The following is a 15,607-nucleotide window of genomic DNA, read 5'->3' on the forward strand; positions in this document are numbered from 1 at the left end:
ACCAGCTAACGTAGGCACACATCATATTTTGTAGTTTTCTCTGGAATGGGACCTCTACTTAAGACGAGGGATGTTGTGGTTTCACTGTTGGCACCTTAAACCCTTAGAACACTAGGACACTCCAAAATGACCTGTTTTGTCGAAGTTAAGTTTGGGGCGACTTGTGTTGGTCACATGAAAGGTGCAAGATGAATACAAGAGCTTGGACTACTGTGGATTCTTCTGTGTACACATTTAATGCTGGTGAGATGCAGCATACTGTAAATGCATGAAGACCAATTTCCACAGCATTTGGCTGTAGACGCTAAGTTCAACATGTTGCAACATATCAAGCATCAGCACACATTAGCTACTTGAGTTTGAGTGGATATGTGGCTTCATGTGGGAGTCTATGTGTCCAGCCCCCCCCCCCCCCCCGGACACGAAGGTCGGATGACATCTCATTACCTGCTGTCATCACGTTGGCCTGTAGTGGCTGAGCGCACGCCATTTGGGATCTCAAACCCGAACAGTTTGTGTCTGCCCTCAGGGCTGCGGCTACAATCAAGCTGAAACTGATACCACTCACATTTAACAGGACAGCGAAGGCATCCAATATCGCTCGCATGTGCACCGCAGTGTCGTGGGCTATTAAACGGAGGCCCTGTTGATGTATGTTGTTTTGGATCAAACGTGACAGACTGTAACCCCCCTCTTCTCCTCTTCACCTCCACCCATCCCCTTTCCCCAGTCCTAAATCCTGCCCTCTCATGTGTTCTGGTGTCTCTTTTTCCACATTGGAAAGATCTTAAATTCTGTGGGTTGGATGAGCACTCCAGACTGGGGACTCTATACCATTGCCTTCATGTTTCACTGCATTTCATAAAGCTGGAAGTGTGTGTGTGTGTGTGTGTGGGGGGGGGGGGGGGTCAGGACAGGCCTTGTGGTGGAAAAATGAACCACACTGTCATATACAACTGTGGGCTGCCTCTACATGAGCTTCACTTACATTACCTTCTCTCAGACTTCTGCGGCCTTTTTCGCTCTTAAAGACGACCCTCGCTGACCCCTCTGAGTACGGACACAAAAAAAAGAGAAAGAGAAGAAAGCAAAAGCACAAAAGCTTTGCTTCGAGAGGAATGTGATGCACAAGTTTAAGCTCGACCCCCCTTTCTCCAACGAAACGCTGAAAAGGCGTTTTTAGAGTGTGACAGGCTCCATTAATCTCTGTCTAAGCAGGTCCTGTCTGTGTGCTAAGTGCCATTTAGGGTATTTAATAGAGCACAAAACATACCACAGGGAGATGAAATGTGGTGCGGGCCGTGGGGGGGAGGGGCTTTGGAGAACGAAGAAGAACATATTTAGTCGACAGACACCATTAACCAACGTGTCATGTATCACAGAGTTAATTAATGACATGACGACGGCGCTCGCCGCCATAATGGGAAACTAACCTGAACTTGTTTCCCCTCTGTTCTGCTGTCTGCTCCGGAGCTCGTTAGCATAACGCCGCGTCATGAAAACCCCGCAAGGTCAATTGGCAATGTACAGTGACTCTGCACTTTTATCGCAGGTGGGGTTTAAAAGCGAGGCGTAAACACAGAAGGACTGCGCGTGTGTTGGAGAGGGTGTGTGTGCATCTGCAGCAGAGGCAGACGAGGAATGGGAATGTGTGTCACAGAGAACAGGAACCCAGAGACACACTTTAAGAGAGTTAGACGGCTCGCTCTGTGCCGGCTGATTTGATTTCACAGAATGATGGAAATGATATTGACTGAAACTTCTGCAGCAGTCCTTTTGTTGTACTTGAAATGCTCAACAGAAGTCATGGGCACTGTTTGTTCTGAACCCTGTGCCTTGTGATACCAGTGTCTGATGGTATATCTGGGGCATGCGATTCATATATATTAAACATATTTTTTTCATATTTCATATTTCTTGTCCCTGTGATCATTTGATACTCAAAGCAATGTTGTGAGTCACTTGTGCTGTTGGTTCTCTGGTATTGGTTCTTCACTTCGGGTCACAGAGCTTAAGTGCTGAAATGTAAAAGTCCGTTGCCATTTATTCATATTCAGTCTTATGCAAAGTCTGCACGGCAAAAGCAGTCAGAGCAGGAAATAAGATGACTGCAGTGCGTCACTCAGCCATCCCAGTATAGGTGGTTTATTGTCTCGGTCCACTTTCACTCACCAACGCCAAACCAGCAGGCCCACAATCGCAAAACAGAGGACGAGTTGTTCCTCGTTGTCAGAGAAGACGGAAGTCTAAACAGGCTGCTGGTGTCGGTTGCGTCTTCTGTCCTCCAACTGAAGCACAGAGCTCAACTGCTCCGCTCATTGTAGAGGACGGTTTGAAGACTGTTTTACAGTTGATGAACTTCTGCGACTTTGTGACTCCGTCCTCAAAAGGGACCGATTGGAAAACTCGGGTTTCTGTCTCGGGTCAGCCTGTGAAAGGTATGAATACAAGTCTGGAATTCTCTATAAAGTGATTTATTTGTAATACTTAACAGTCAAGAAGAAATTGCTTGCAGTATTCAAAACTCCTTGAAGGGGGACCTTGTTGTGTGCCAGTTATTTGATGCTATATCACATTTGTTTCTTTAATTTAGAACTCTTTTAATGTCGAGTTTTCTATGTACAATGGAATACTTTTGTAAACATACTGAGTCGGTTAAGCCAATAATGTCGGCGCCCATTAGCTAAGCCTGCCTCTCACAACACTGACATCAACATCATATTTTGGTTACATTTTCTACCCCGGTCTGTTTTTCTGTGTTTATTTTCATTACTTCTTTGTAAAAAAAGCAGTTTTCTTTGTCAAAAGAGTGTAAAAAACAGCAGAAAAGGCCACATGTGTTTCAATGCTAGCTGAGGTGCAGTTAGCCCAAATGTTTTTTAAGTTAAAATGATACTATTGCTCAGAGTGGGGGGGGTTCACTTTCTTGCTTTTTAATAATAAAGCCAGCCACAAACAATATGTTGTGATATGAGGTATTTAAGCTCGAGAAATAAGAAGATATGGGCTTTGAATAGAGGCTCTGTTCACAGTTTATGACAACAAGTGAGAAACTCTCACATGGTTTGTGAGTCACAGGACGTTACACTCAGAACATTTACACACAGGAATAAACAGCAGCCCCGCCACCTGGCCTTCCACTTTACATTGTTTACAGGGTGTAGGCACGATGATTAAAGGCACGTCTTTGTTCATAAAGCACTCCACAAGTAGCTTAACTACTTCCTGTCCAACACAAACGGAGGGGCAGCCCGCCTTGATTCCCCGTCTCCGTGGATGACTAACAGTGAGTGTCGGGTTGTAAACCATGACTGGTACCGTGGGCATTTCCTTTTCGCCTCTGCCTCGTGCGTAGTGGGTCTCTGGGTTTTTTCTTCAAACGATGCCACAGTGAACTTCTCGATTGTGAAAGTGTCTCGAGCTGTTTTATGTCAGCGGAGAAATGTTGTTGGCTTAGTCATACACGCGTGGTAATAAACACATGTGAGCCATCATGTGCAGAAGAACTGAAATGTGCTCTGGCGTGCTACAGGCCAGCATGCGGTATGCGCTTCTTCTTCTTTTCTTTGTCTCCCCCCCCCCGGTTATCTCCTCTGCTTCTATCTGAACGACTCCTCTCACGCACATTATTACATTAAGGCATGGATTAAGACCATTCCAGCAAGACGCTGGACTCATTCCTCCTCTAACCGTGTTAACGGTCCCTCTGTCATCTGCTCTCTGTCTCTTCAGTCTCACAGCGCGATATGCAAGTCCTCCAGGCCACAGTGGAATAGGGTCCCCACAGAAGAAGAACACAAGGTAAATATGGCACTTCATGTACCACCTTTAGTTTATGGATTCTTTGTTGTCTGTGTTTTTTGCATGACCTGCATGCCCTCACAGGTTTTTTTACATTTTGCGTAATGCTTTTGTGATATTGTGTTACCACCTCGGGGAGGTCAAAGGTCAGGGTCAGCTACAGAGCAGCTGGTAGGGATTCAGTGTTTGGCTCGAGGATACTGCAGCAGTGCGTAGACGGGCCTCGGCTTGCATCAGTGCCTCACAGTGAGAAGACGCGCTACATATTCATTATAACACTCTCTGTTACCTTTTCACAGGTTGGTTCGGTATAATTAAACTCGCCCGACTCAGCGAACGTGTAATTGTATCGGTGCTTGTACATCATTTTCCTCCAAACCAGTATTCCGCAAGCGAGCAAATATTCAGTCAGTAAGAAGAATGAATGACAGTATCTCATTTGAAATGACTCACACCAAAACTAGGTCCAACTTTACGGGAAAAAAACATTCACCGCCGGACATCACAGGCACGCCCACATGATTTGAATGGCCAGTGGCCGCTGAGGAGCTCAGTGGATGAACTCATCAGTGAGTCCTTTGCACCAAAAAAAAGGTCGCTAGAATCACACAAAAACAAAGAAAATCCAGGATCCCTGCAAAGTTTTCACTCAAATAGTTGACTTGCACCTAATATCTGTCCTCAGGCCATCGCTTTCGCTACTTGAGAAGTCTTCCACTGTGTGGTGTGTCCTCTGGGAATACCCCTTTGACACGTCTTGGCAGAAGAAGCTGCTGCTAAATAAGCCACCAGACATTATAATGACACTCTTTGTGTTGCCAGGCTCTAGGCTGCAGCCAGCAGTCAGGGAACCACAGGCTTCAGCTACTCTTCTCGGGGTCACGTGTGAGCTGGTAAACCTATCAAACCCACCAAAAAGGCCAGTGCCCTTCCTCTCGTCTCGTTAACATAAGCATTGAGGCCCTCACGCGTGTGAGACCCACACATACTGTACGTACACACACACCCCAGAGTCCAGTTGTCTGATGCTCGCAGCATCTGTTCCAGCTGGAGGGCAGTGGGAAACGTTGGCAAATAATTCCTCTCCAGCCGCCACTGAGCAATGGCAAAAATGCTGCAGCCAGCAGCTCCGGCCCTGTGGGTGGTAATCGGTCCGCTCACATCACTGACAACAAACCTCAATGCTGCTGCTTTGCAGAAATAGCTCTTTCCGTTCCCGCACAAATATGAACGTGCACACACACACACACCACACAATGGTGATATTGTAACCATTGCCCCGCTGCCATCCGATCCTCATTCGTACAAGCGTGATTACTACTTTTAATCACCATGAACTGTCTCCTCTTCTATCCCTGAAGCGAGGAAGTTTAAGCGCTTCTACGACGAGACAACAATTTAAGTCTCTCCCACATACTGTGCTGAATGCGGCTGAAAGAACGTTCCCCTCAAGGTGCTTTTACTGTTTTTTAAGCTCCTTTGGAGACATTGAGCTCGTTAGCCAGAGCTAAAGGAACTACCCACAACAGCAACAACTGTACTCGTAAACAGTGAATTACTTTCATTGTTCTTAACGCGGGCGGAACACATTCCACTGAATTTTTGTGTGTGGTGTGTTTCACGCTTGGCTTTCCAAGGATGAGTAACTGGTGATTATTGGGTGCCACTTCTCGTGCATTTCTACAATTCCGAATTGTGTTGCTTCCTCTTGTTGGAACTCATTTCTTTCTCTCCGATGAACCGCTCTGTGGTCCTATTTTATGAGGACAGCTCTGCACTGTTGGGCAAATGTAATGCCTTTAAAGGACCATAGCTGTTTGCAAGCTTTAGTCATATATTTTCTATTTATAGAGCGCTTTTCAGAATACTCAAAGACACCTTACATTTAAAATCATCATGTAAAAAAGCTATACTCTAAAAACATAAAACACACAATATTGGTCACACATTAAACGCAGTTCTGAAAAGGTGAGTTTTGATTTGGGATTTGAACATGGAAAGATGTGTTTTGGGGAGAGAGTTCCAGAGGGAGGGGGGCAGCTATGGAGAAGGCTCTGTCGCCCCATGTCCGGTGCTTGGTCCTGGGTGGAATAGACAGGAGGTTGGCATCAGAGGAGCGGAGCCGACGGGATGGAGTGTGGTGATGGAGCAGGTTGGTGAGGTAGGAGGGGGCCTGATTATGGAGGGCTTCATGAGTGAGGAGAAGGACTTTGTATTGGATCCGTTGTGGGACGGGGAGCCAGTGGAGATTCTGGATGTACTGGCGTTTATTTAGGATTTTGGGTGATGTGCCATGAAGAACGCTGTTGCGGTAGTCAATTCTGGAAGTGATGAAGGCGTGGATCAATGTTTCAGCAGCAGATAAGGAGAGTGATGGGCGGAGACGTGCTATGTTTTTTTTAAGTGGAAAAAGGCAGTTCTGGTGATTTGTTTGACGGTTGCTGTCAAACATGACTCCGAGGTTGTGGATGTGTGGGGAGGGAGACAGAGTGGAGTTGTCGATGGTGAGGCAGATGTTGTGACTGGTTTTAGTGAGGGATGTGGGACCGATGATGATCGTGTCAGATTTATCACAGTTGAGTTTGAGGGAAGTTGGTTTGCATCCATGATTTAATGCCAGTGAGGCAGTTGGTGAGAGTGGAGTGAGTAGCAGTGGTAATGGCCTTTGTGGAGATGTAGAGCTGGACATCATCGGCGTAGCAGTGGTAGTGGAGACCACGTTGACGTATGATATTTCCATGTAGAGGATGAACAGAAGAGGACCAAGCACCGAACCCTGGGGGACGCCTTGAGACAGAGGAGCAGTGGAGGAGGTGCAGTTGTTGATGCTGATGAACTGTTTGTCTGTTTGTAAGATATGATTGAAGCCAGGAGAGAGAGCAGTTCCGGTGATATTGAGGGAGGATTTGAGGCAAGAGAGAAGGATGTTGTGGTTGATGGTGTCTGCAGTGAGGTCGAGGTAGGTTTAGCTCCTTAACTACAACGTATCGGCCATTGATCTCCATTCAGTTTTGTACAAACTCAATCAGCGCACTCTTTGACGCTTGTGTAATCCATCAGCGTAAAGTCCGCAGTGATTTCTGTCAGACTATAGCACCACTCAATGGCGTCCTGGATGAGTAGAAGATGTGGATTTAAACTAGAGTCCGTCTTGTGATGGGATCACTCTGGCTGCAACGCCAAATTGTGCCACGTGCATAAAGTGAGGGGGCCGATGGCCCCTTCCTCACTTCCAAAAGAGCCCAAACCGATAGTAAGCGCTTCCTCCTCTGCAATAACTGCTGTGGATAGCCAGAGACTGACTGGCCGATTCATGCGTTCTGTGTCCGATACAGTCCCAAGTCTGTCCTAAAACAGAATCATTGTCACATTTTTCATTCTCTGGCTCCAGTTTGCCGATGCATAATCAAACATGTATTTTGGAAGATGAAAGAATCTCATGATAAAAGGGACTTCCTTCTAAATTTCCATCTGAATTGCTTCAATCTCACCCTCATTTTCCCACTGTTTATCTCTCATTTTCTCTTTCAGCTACACTATTGTTTTTTCTCTGATTCTCTCCCTATCTGCATCCATTCCCCTCTCACTCCCATTCTCTCAACTCTCTCCTTTGTTCTTTTTCATGTCGTCTTTTTTTCATCTCTTAATTGTTTTGGTCTCTCCCTCTCTTCTGTTCCTTCCCTTGTTGATTGTACCTGTGGGAGCTAAAGGCCCTGTAGCTGCCGTGCATGTGCGTGTACGCGTGTGTGTGTGTGTGTGTGTGTGTGTGTGTGTTTAGGGATCATGTAGGTGCTTTTAGTTCTGCTTTGTTGTGAGATATTTCTTTCATCAAACATCAAAATTCAAAAGTCTCTTTTCTCTCTCTCTCTCTCTCTCTCTCTCTCTTTTTCTCTCTCTCTCTCTCTCTCTCTCGCACATTTGCAGTTTTACAGTTTTATTGTTTTTGCTCTTGAGCACATTTTATTTTTGCACAGCTGCCTGTTTAAAACAACGTTTGCATTGCTCTACACGTCGTGCAGCTTGCTTAGTCGCTGAGCTTCGCTCTCACAGCCAAAGTAAACTAGAATCTTTCCTTCATCTGTGTTTCCTCGTTGCATCAGAAACTGCAGGGGACGGTTAGTCTGATGAGCTCGTAAACAGCATTAGCATTACCAGGGGGTGAATGCTTTTTATCCAGGTGTGTGTAGTATGTGAAGACAGTGCTATCTCATGTATCAGATTTATAATAGTTAACAGCATATTTAAAATAAAGCATACTTATTATACTTAAGTTAGGGAGCAGGCAGCAGTTTTCGGACCGCCAGCTCTTGTCCTTTTATTTGGACTCGTTTCGGTAAGAAATAGATTCCCGTCCAGTGATGTGCGCGAGGCCCAAAGACAGATCACCTGCTTTTTCCAATTCTGCTGCGTTACTGACCCACGTCTTCAAGTGTTGAAAGGACACTCCAGGGAAACGGAATATTAAGAGTTGCCCCACTATTGACTCTGTGGCCCCTCAGCTGCAGGTTGTCCTGCTGCTGTCACAGTGTGACAAAGCAGAGTTGACCCGACTGGCTCCTGTGGTATGTTTGATAGATAGTGTGGCAGGAAAAGCCGAAACCTCCAGATGAATTTCATCATAGCTCCATCTGTCTGCCAAAGGAATAGAACAGCCCCTCAGGCAGTGTTGGGAGACATTTCTCAACAGGCAGGATTTTAATCAATACAATTTCTGTCTTGTTTTAGTTGTATTATGTGAAGGCTTTAAAGGCAAAATGGAACATATGAAATATGTTGTTTCCCCCCCCCCACCCCGCCGTTTAGTTTTTTTGGACCACTTCAGGATTCCACCCTTTTAAAAAGAATTTCCCCTCCGACATCTCGGCTCCATCTGTGATACAGACGCGAGTGACATATTCGCGTAGCAAATCGATTATCTTTGTTAAAGGACATCGCGGCAGCCTTCATGCACAGAGGCAGAAAGACACCAAGTTGTTAGAATCTATTCAAGGTTTTTTTTGGGTTATTTCTTTAGAAAGACCAGGCTATGAATGGAAACACCCACGGACCCTCTGATGCAAGCAAGGTCGTCTCTTAGTGCCTGTTTTTCTTTTTTTACAGCATTACAATCGGCTCCCACCCTGTCAGCTGGGAGACTTTGTGACTGCTTCTCGTCTTTCTTTCTCTTGTCAGACGTATTTTGATTGGCTTGACCTCGGCCCGCAGTCGAGTCACAAGGTGCAAACAAGCAATCTAAAAAGATGAACATGTATATGAAATATATATGGTACGCATCAAACCACGATGATAAAGATCAATGGTAGAAATACTGTACATCCAAGTTGCAGTAAATCGTGTTGACATCCGTGTGCCAGATGCCAGATCTGTGTTTGGAACGACTTACCAACAAATGGCTGAACGCATCTGGCATAAAACAATGCAATGTGAAGTTATTGTACAGCAGCAACAGGTTTCTGATGAGATAATTCTTTTAGCGCCCTCGCGGGAGTCGAGACAACCCTCCAGCTGCAGCGTGGCAAATCAACATTTGACACTGGCAAGCTTTGACTCTGTCGGGAGAGAATGATTATGCCAAAGTGTGTGCGTCTGTGTGTGTGTGTGTGTGTGTGTGTGTGGCTGTAAGAGGCTACAGAGACTGACTGAAAACACAGACCTCCTTGGTAGGTGTTAGTGTCCGCCTTGGTTTTAGTGTCAGCAGAGTTACAGCGATGAATAGTGACGATACATGAAGGAGGAATAAAGGCCCATCATACGTCTCGCGCTGTCTTTCTGTACACGTTCACGCCTCCTCCTCTCTCGACCCACGAGGGAGCGCACAATGTCTCACAGCACTCACTTCATCTCTCTTCATCTCACACACTGACGCGCGCCGAGCCCAGGGCCAGTAATCATGACACGATGGGAGAACCTTTTTTTTTTTCCAACCTCATATTGAGTCAAAAACGTTCCTCTCTTCTCTTGATGAGGTGATGTGTAGAGTCTGTGCAGCACAGCTCAAAGCCTCACTCGTGGTCTCTTGTCTGTCTCTTTGAGTTCCGGGTGAGACTTGTTTTCCGCTCCCGGCAGCTTCTCTCACCATCCAGCGTTCAAATTTAAAGGATGGGTTCACATTTTTTCAGGTTTTGAACACAGAAGTGCCTTCTCTCTAGACAAAAATAAGTCAAATCCCGTGACAGCAATTTGTAATTTTTCTACCTGATTAATATTGTCATGCAGAGCTCTGCCTCAAACTCCCAATATGTCATCTAAACATCCGAACCCCTCTCTTGCAGGTTGCCAGGCCCCTCCAGAGTACCTGCTGCAGGCAGCGGGGCCTCCAGGAGCCCGGGCTCGTCCAACCTCAATCGCCGAAGCCAGAGCTTCAACAGCATCGACAAGAGCAAGCCCCTCCAGTATGCCAGCGGCAACGACAGAGGTGAGGGCGGCGCGCTGCCGATCGCGTTAGAAAGCTGCAGCCTGGGTAGGAGCAGATGGTAGGACGGTGCGCCCGTTTTCACATTCCCCATCCTGGCCACTTGGTGGCACCACTGGCTCAGACAGGCGAGGCTGCAGAGAGGCCCTCACTCTCCCAGTCCTCACCAGTCTGCTGAATCATCCCCAGTTCTTCATTCAAAAGAGAGTTATAATGGACGCCGCTGAGTGGAGGCGGCGGCACATTTTCCCAGCATGGAAAGAGCCGTTTGAGGGACGACCGAAAGGGGCAAATTCAGACAGCTGCTCCGCCGAGCGCCACGAAGCTAATCAGAGTGATTATGTTTTTGAGAGCAGGGTCTCACAGTGGAGCTCCACTGTGCGGTAGTTTATTTAATACCAAACTGGTTATTCACAAATAAATAGTCGCCTTTACAGCCTTTCTGTTCAAAAGTAAATAAGCTGCTCGTAAAGGCTTTAATTACATTGAGGTTGGCTCACTAACTGTACTGCTAATAGCTTTAAGATTTCTTTTTGGCTCATTCAGAAGATTTATCATGACTCGCTGGCTCATAGAGTGATGATGAATAAAATAGATCCCACTGCTCACAGTTATTTTAATAATTAAAACCAGTCCCGGCGGGTTTATGACATTATAATAACAAACCTTTTGCTTTGGCTCAAAGTGTATGTAATCATGAAACGATGAGATCACGGTAGGATTCAGTCTGTAGAGTCCAGAGAGGATCAGCAGGAGAAGGTGATGGAGGTGGAGGAGGGGGAGAACTTTTCTCTTTTTGATTCCGTCTTTCTCACCTGCCGTCAGATCCTAAAAGTCCACGCAGGATGTGCGGGAGGAAGAGGGAGGAAGAGGGAGGAAGAGGGAGGAAGAGGGAGGAAGAGGGAGGGCATGGTGAGAGGTGGTGAAGGTCACAGGGTGCACAGGGAGCGTGTGCAAAAAGTGTTTGGAGCTGAAAAGAGAGCAAAGACAAAGTGTAAATGATGAAGGAACTCTCATTTGCTTTCATTTAAAAATCAATTATTTGTTTGTGTCTCTCCTTCAGCAAACAGAATTACGAATGATTCAGTCGATCGGTTTGGTTTGACTTCTTCTAATAGGTGGATGCGTCCTATTCACACGGTGCGGTTCAATCCTGCCAGAAGACAAAAAAGAAGCCAGGCATGTGAGCTTCACTGCAGGGGAGATGAATCAGTGATGTTTTTAGTTTTAAAGGGAAGAAAAGTAAAAGGGGAAAAAAATCAATTGTGGCGAAATGTCAGCGATGCCGACAGAACCTTCTGGAGAAGCAGGAGGAGGCTCCTTCACATTCTCTTCAGTTCTACATCCTTTGATTTTGTTTTCTTTCAGGTTTTTAATATACGAATACATTATTCAGATATGATCAGATAAGGGTTCTGATAAGACACAAACAGCATCTGAATTTTGCAGACCTGGTGATCTCAGATCAGTGCATCATGATCTGATAGTGAAGCCTGGCTGAAGTTAGGCATCATCTCAAAGGTGCAGTAGCCTCGAGAGCTTTTCCCCTTTTTGTCAAAAGCCTGATCATGTTTTTTCATCTGGACCACATCCTCATTACATGCAGTTTTAGAATGAACAGAACCAAACGCAATGATCATTTCTATATTTCCATAGGGCCTCCTGTCTAACTTCTACTGGGCCTATTCATGACCACGGTGATCTTATGCTCATCTTATCAGCTGTTATTTTGACTCAGTTGAGACCTTTTTTTTTTTTCAGGTAGTGTTCTAATAAAAATATAATCATTTTTCTGTATTTTGGCAGCTAAGCACCTACATATGAGGAGTAGAAAGCAGTTATAGTGTGAAAATGCACCGATGTTTACAGATGAGGGCAGTAGCTTTGTGTTCCACCCCTAACTGTGGCTGATCTGCCAGGAAAAGGGGCTACATGGGTGAAAGTCATATTTCTGTTGACTTGTTTCTATAACTTTTTTTAATGTAAGGCACGTCTGGCCTCATGGGGGATGAAGCAATGTGTTTCTCTGCATACACAGCGTTGCTCTGACCAAACAGAACAACAGCTCAAAGGGCACGAAGAGCGCTGCGTCACCCTCGCTGCCGTGCAACTATTTAATTAGCTTCAGCCGACTAAATTGAAGCTGGGAAAGGGCATGCCTGGGATATTGGACCAAAGAAAGCTGGTGATTGTTCTGCTCGTTGTGTGGAATCCGGATGAGGAGGCCATTTTGAAACTCGGACGAAGGTGGAGACGCCGCTGACGTGTTCTCTGTCTGACAGCGATGTTACAGGGGGAGCAGCTGGAGTTGAGAAGCGTTCAACTCAGAGAGAGATAATAAAGAAGCAACGGTTTGGAAGAGTACACACGTCACTGCTGCAACATGTGTGCTGCTGGTTTTAAGCGATCCATGCATCTGTGTGCATGTGTGTGTGTGTGTGTGTGTGCATGTGTGTGTGTGAATGTGTGTGTGTGAATGTGTCATTCCAAACATGGGCGGTATCACTTGAATCCAGGCGTTCAATTTCGTGGGCCGACCAGGAGAAATGACATTTCATTTCTCTTCTCGGCCGCGGAGGAAAAAAAAAAAAAAACTAAAAAAAAAACAAGACAAGAGGAGTCTGTTGCCATGGCAACGACAAGTCACTGCACGGTGAAAAGTGTGGTGCTGCAAAACCGCCTCCGGGGTGGTGATGGAGGAAGCGAAAGGGGGGGGGGATCTCTAAAGACGGGGTTAATTGACTGGACACGCACACACACACACACACACACACACACACAGAGTCACGCAAATGTTTGTAACCCCCTTCGTTCACATTTAACAGCTGCCTTGAGGGCCGCTGCACTATCTCTAAAGATGAAGGGTAACAGAGAGGACACAGACAAACACAGAAACACAAGCATGGATGCTGTCTCATCCATGTATATCAGCTGACTGTCTAGACACACACACACACACACACACACACACACACACACACACACACAGAAAGACATGCACAATGAGGGTTTCTTGTCTTTATGCCAGCTGATTTTCCATCACATTAGCACATTTGGTCAGGATTCCTTGGCGTCAGGTGTCAGGTTCAGGTCAGGGGTCGGCAACCTTTACCATCCAAAGAGACATTTTGCCCGAATTTTTACCAAATAAAATGTGTCTGAAGCCGCAAAAGCTATTTGATATCACAGCTTATAAAGTTTTATATATAGTTATATATACAAAAGCTATAGTTTGTTGTATTTATGAAATTATAGAACAAGAATACATTTTATCTTGACATTTTATTGCTATTTTACCTGTTAGAACAATATCAAACTCTTATGAAGAGGAGAAAACTTGCTCAGTTTGCTGCAGCAGTTGAGAAATCGCTCTTTTTCGTTCATCTCCAGCGTGATACTTTTCAGCGAATGCTGTTAGTTCTGGAAGTGTCTTTCAACATTACATTTTTTGTTGTTTGCTAATTTCTCGCCACATTTCAAGCATACAGGTAAGCCAGCATCGTTGGCAGTGAAAGCAAATGAATACGTCCACGCAGAGTTAAACTCTATTTTCCTCCGTGACTTTTCTTTTTGGGGATTTATCCACTGATAGTGTAGCAGAGGGTTAATGTTGCGCCTATACTTTATGATAGTAATGAAATAATAAACACGGGTCCCCTTTAATCTGCGCCAAGACGGCAGCAACTTTATTCACTTCTCCCGCACTTCACCAGAACCTCTTTTTCTCCACCAAACACATACACAGGAGCACTGCTCCCTAGAGAGCTCTTAACCTCACGGTTAGCGGCTTTGAAGAGGACGGACACAAAACGGAGGACTTTCCTTTTCTTATTATTGTTTCTGAACTATTGTGAAGTGCACACACATAAACTATAAAGGAACTAAACATTGATTGCTCTGTAGTGACAGATGTGTGTTGACCTCATCTATGGACCCATCATTTAGTAAACCTTTATGTGCAAGTGTTTATTTTAAAGTAAATGTGATGTGAGATAGAGAGAGCAAGACCCGCAGCGTTGTAACTAAGTCTGACAAATTTAACTTTCCACGAAATGTGTCTGTTTGAGTTCATAGAGGAAGATTTTAGAGGAAGATCTTAAGTATCAAACACGACCTTTCATTGTTAAAGACTACTTTACTTTGCCGACCCCTGGGTTAGAGTAAGAAAACTACTTGGTGAGGTTCAGGAAAAGATTACGTTACAGAGATGTAACTTAAGTGTGTCACGTAAGTTAACTTACGTACGTGACTTAAAATAAGTCAGCGTAGAATTTTGGTTCCACACAGGTCTCCTGGGTGAAAGTCCTGTGTCTGTCTGATCCGTCCTCCCTACACGGACGTGGTTAATGTTGATCGGAGCAGTTTCTCTGATGCGGCTGGGTTTACGTCGGAGTAAATTCAAAGCCCGGTGCATCTCATCCAGATGCCAGAATAAGCCTTGTGCGTCGGTATGAAGAGGGCGTGACCAAGCGCGAGTATTTGAGACCGGGCTGTGAGGATCTGATGGTTCAAATCTAATCCAATTATCCCTCTGCTGGTCTGAGATCAGAACCTTCTGTATTCCGACTCATCCCACCTTTCTAACCTGCGAGCTCATTACTGGAAAGCAGGAGAGTGTCTGCCAGAACGATGGCCTTTGAGATCTGCAGAAACAATGTTCTCTTACAGGCAAGAGGAGGTTCTGCTGTTGTACTAATACACTTTCCCACCACTCAACAACACTTTCAGACAAGCCACATGCACTCTTTTGTGCGTGCTCGAATCTTAATATCACACAAACACCTACTAAGTAGAATCAATATTCAGAATTATAGGAGGGTGATGAGTAGTATTGGCCACACTTGTGTTTTTGAGATGACAGGTTCTGTAGTAAGACCCCTTGCTGTTCTACAGCACAAATTTAAATAAAGATAACAGTAGCTGAGGTAGGGCTGTACTGGATTTTCTTTAATTGGAAGCTTCTATTGAGGTTTTCAAGTGAAGGTTTGAATGTCTGACGTCTAATTTTATCACCCCCCCCCCCCCAAGAAAGGAAAGGGACATAGATTTAGTTGTTGTTGTGATAGATATGAGTGATACAGGTGTGTGCCTCCCTTTGTGTGCCTCCAAGCTGTGGGGCAAACATTATAACAGTACTAATGATAACAGTGTAGTCAAATCTTTATCTGCAACTGTGCAGAAATATATCAGGTTTGAACAGGATGAGTATTAATATTTAGATAATATTTAGATTCCTAATGTCTACGTTCTGTTCTGTTGACTTCTCTGTCCGGCCCTAAGCCCTCCTACATATGTAGCTGAACTACTTCGCCCATATTCACCCGCCCGCGCTCTCTGATGGAACGTGATAGGTCGTCTGTCCCACGCGCTCGCCTTCAGGCCCGTGGTGACCGA

General features: G+C 45.4%; 1 protein-coding gene across 1 annotated transcript in view; it reads left to right on the top strand.

The window, feature by feature from the left end:
* Positions 1–15,607, top strand: part of nav3 (neuron navigator 3) — a gene marked incomplete at its 5' end in the record, with an annotated part of 173,251 nt that overhangs the window by 77,233 nt on the left and 80,411 nt on the right. Inside the window, 2 exons of the mRNA XM_079183853.1 lie at positions 3,733–3,801; positions 10,074–10,216. Coding sequence (XP_079039979.1) covers positions 3,733–3,801; positions 10,074–10,216 — 212 coding nt within the window. The remainder of the gene's footprint in view (positions 1–3,732; positions 3,802–10,073; positions 10,217–15,607) is intronic.

This window comes from Pholis gunnellus (assembly GCF_910591455.1).
Source record: "Pholis gunnellus genome assembly, chromosome: 22".
NCBI lineage: Eukaryota > Metazoa > Chordata > Actinopteri > Perciformes > Pholidae > Pholis > Pholis gunnellus.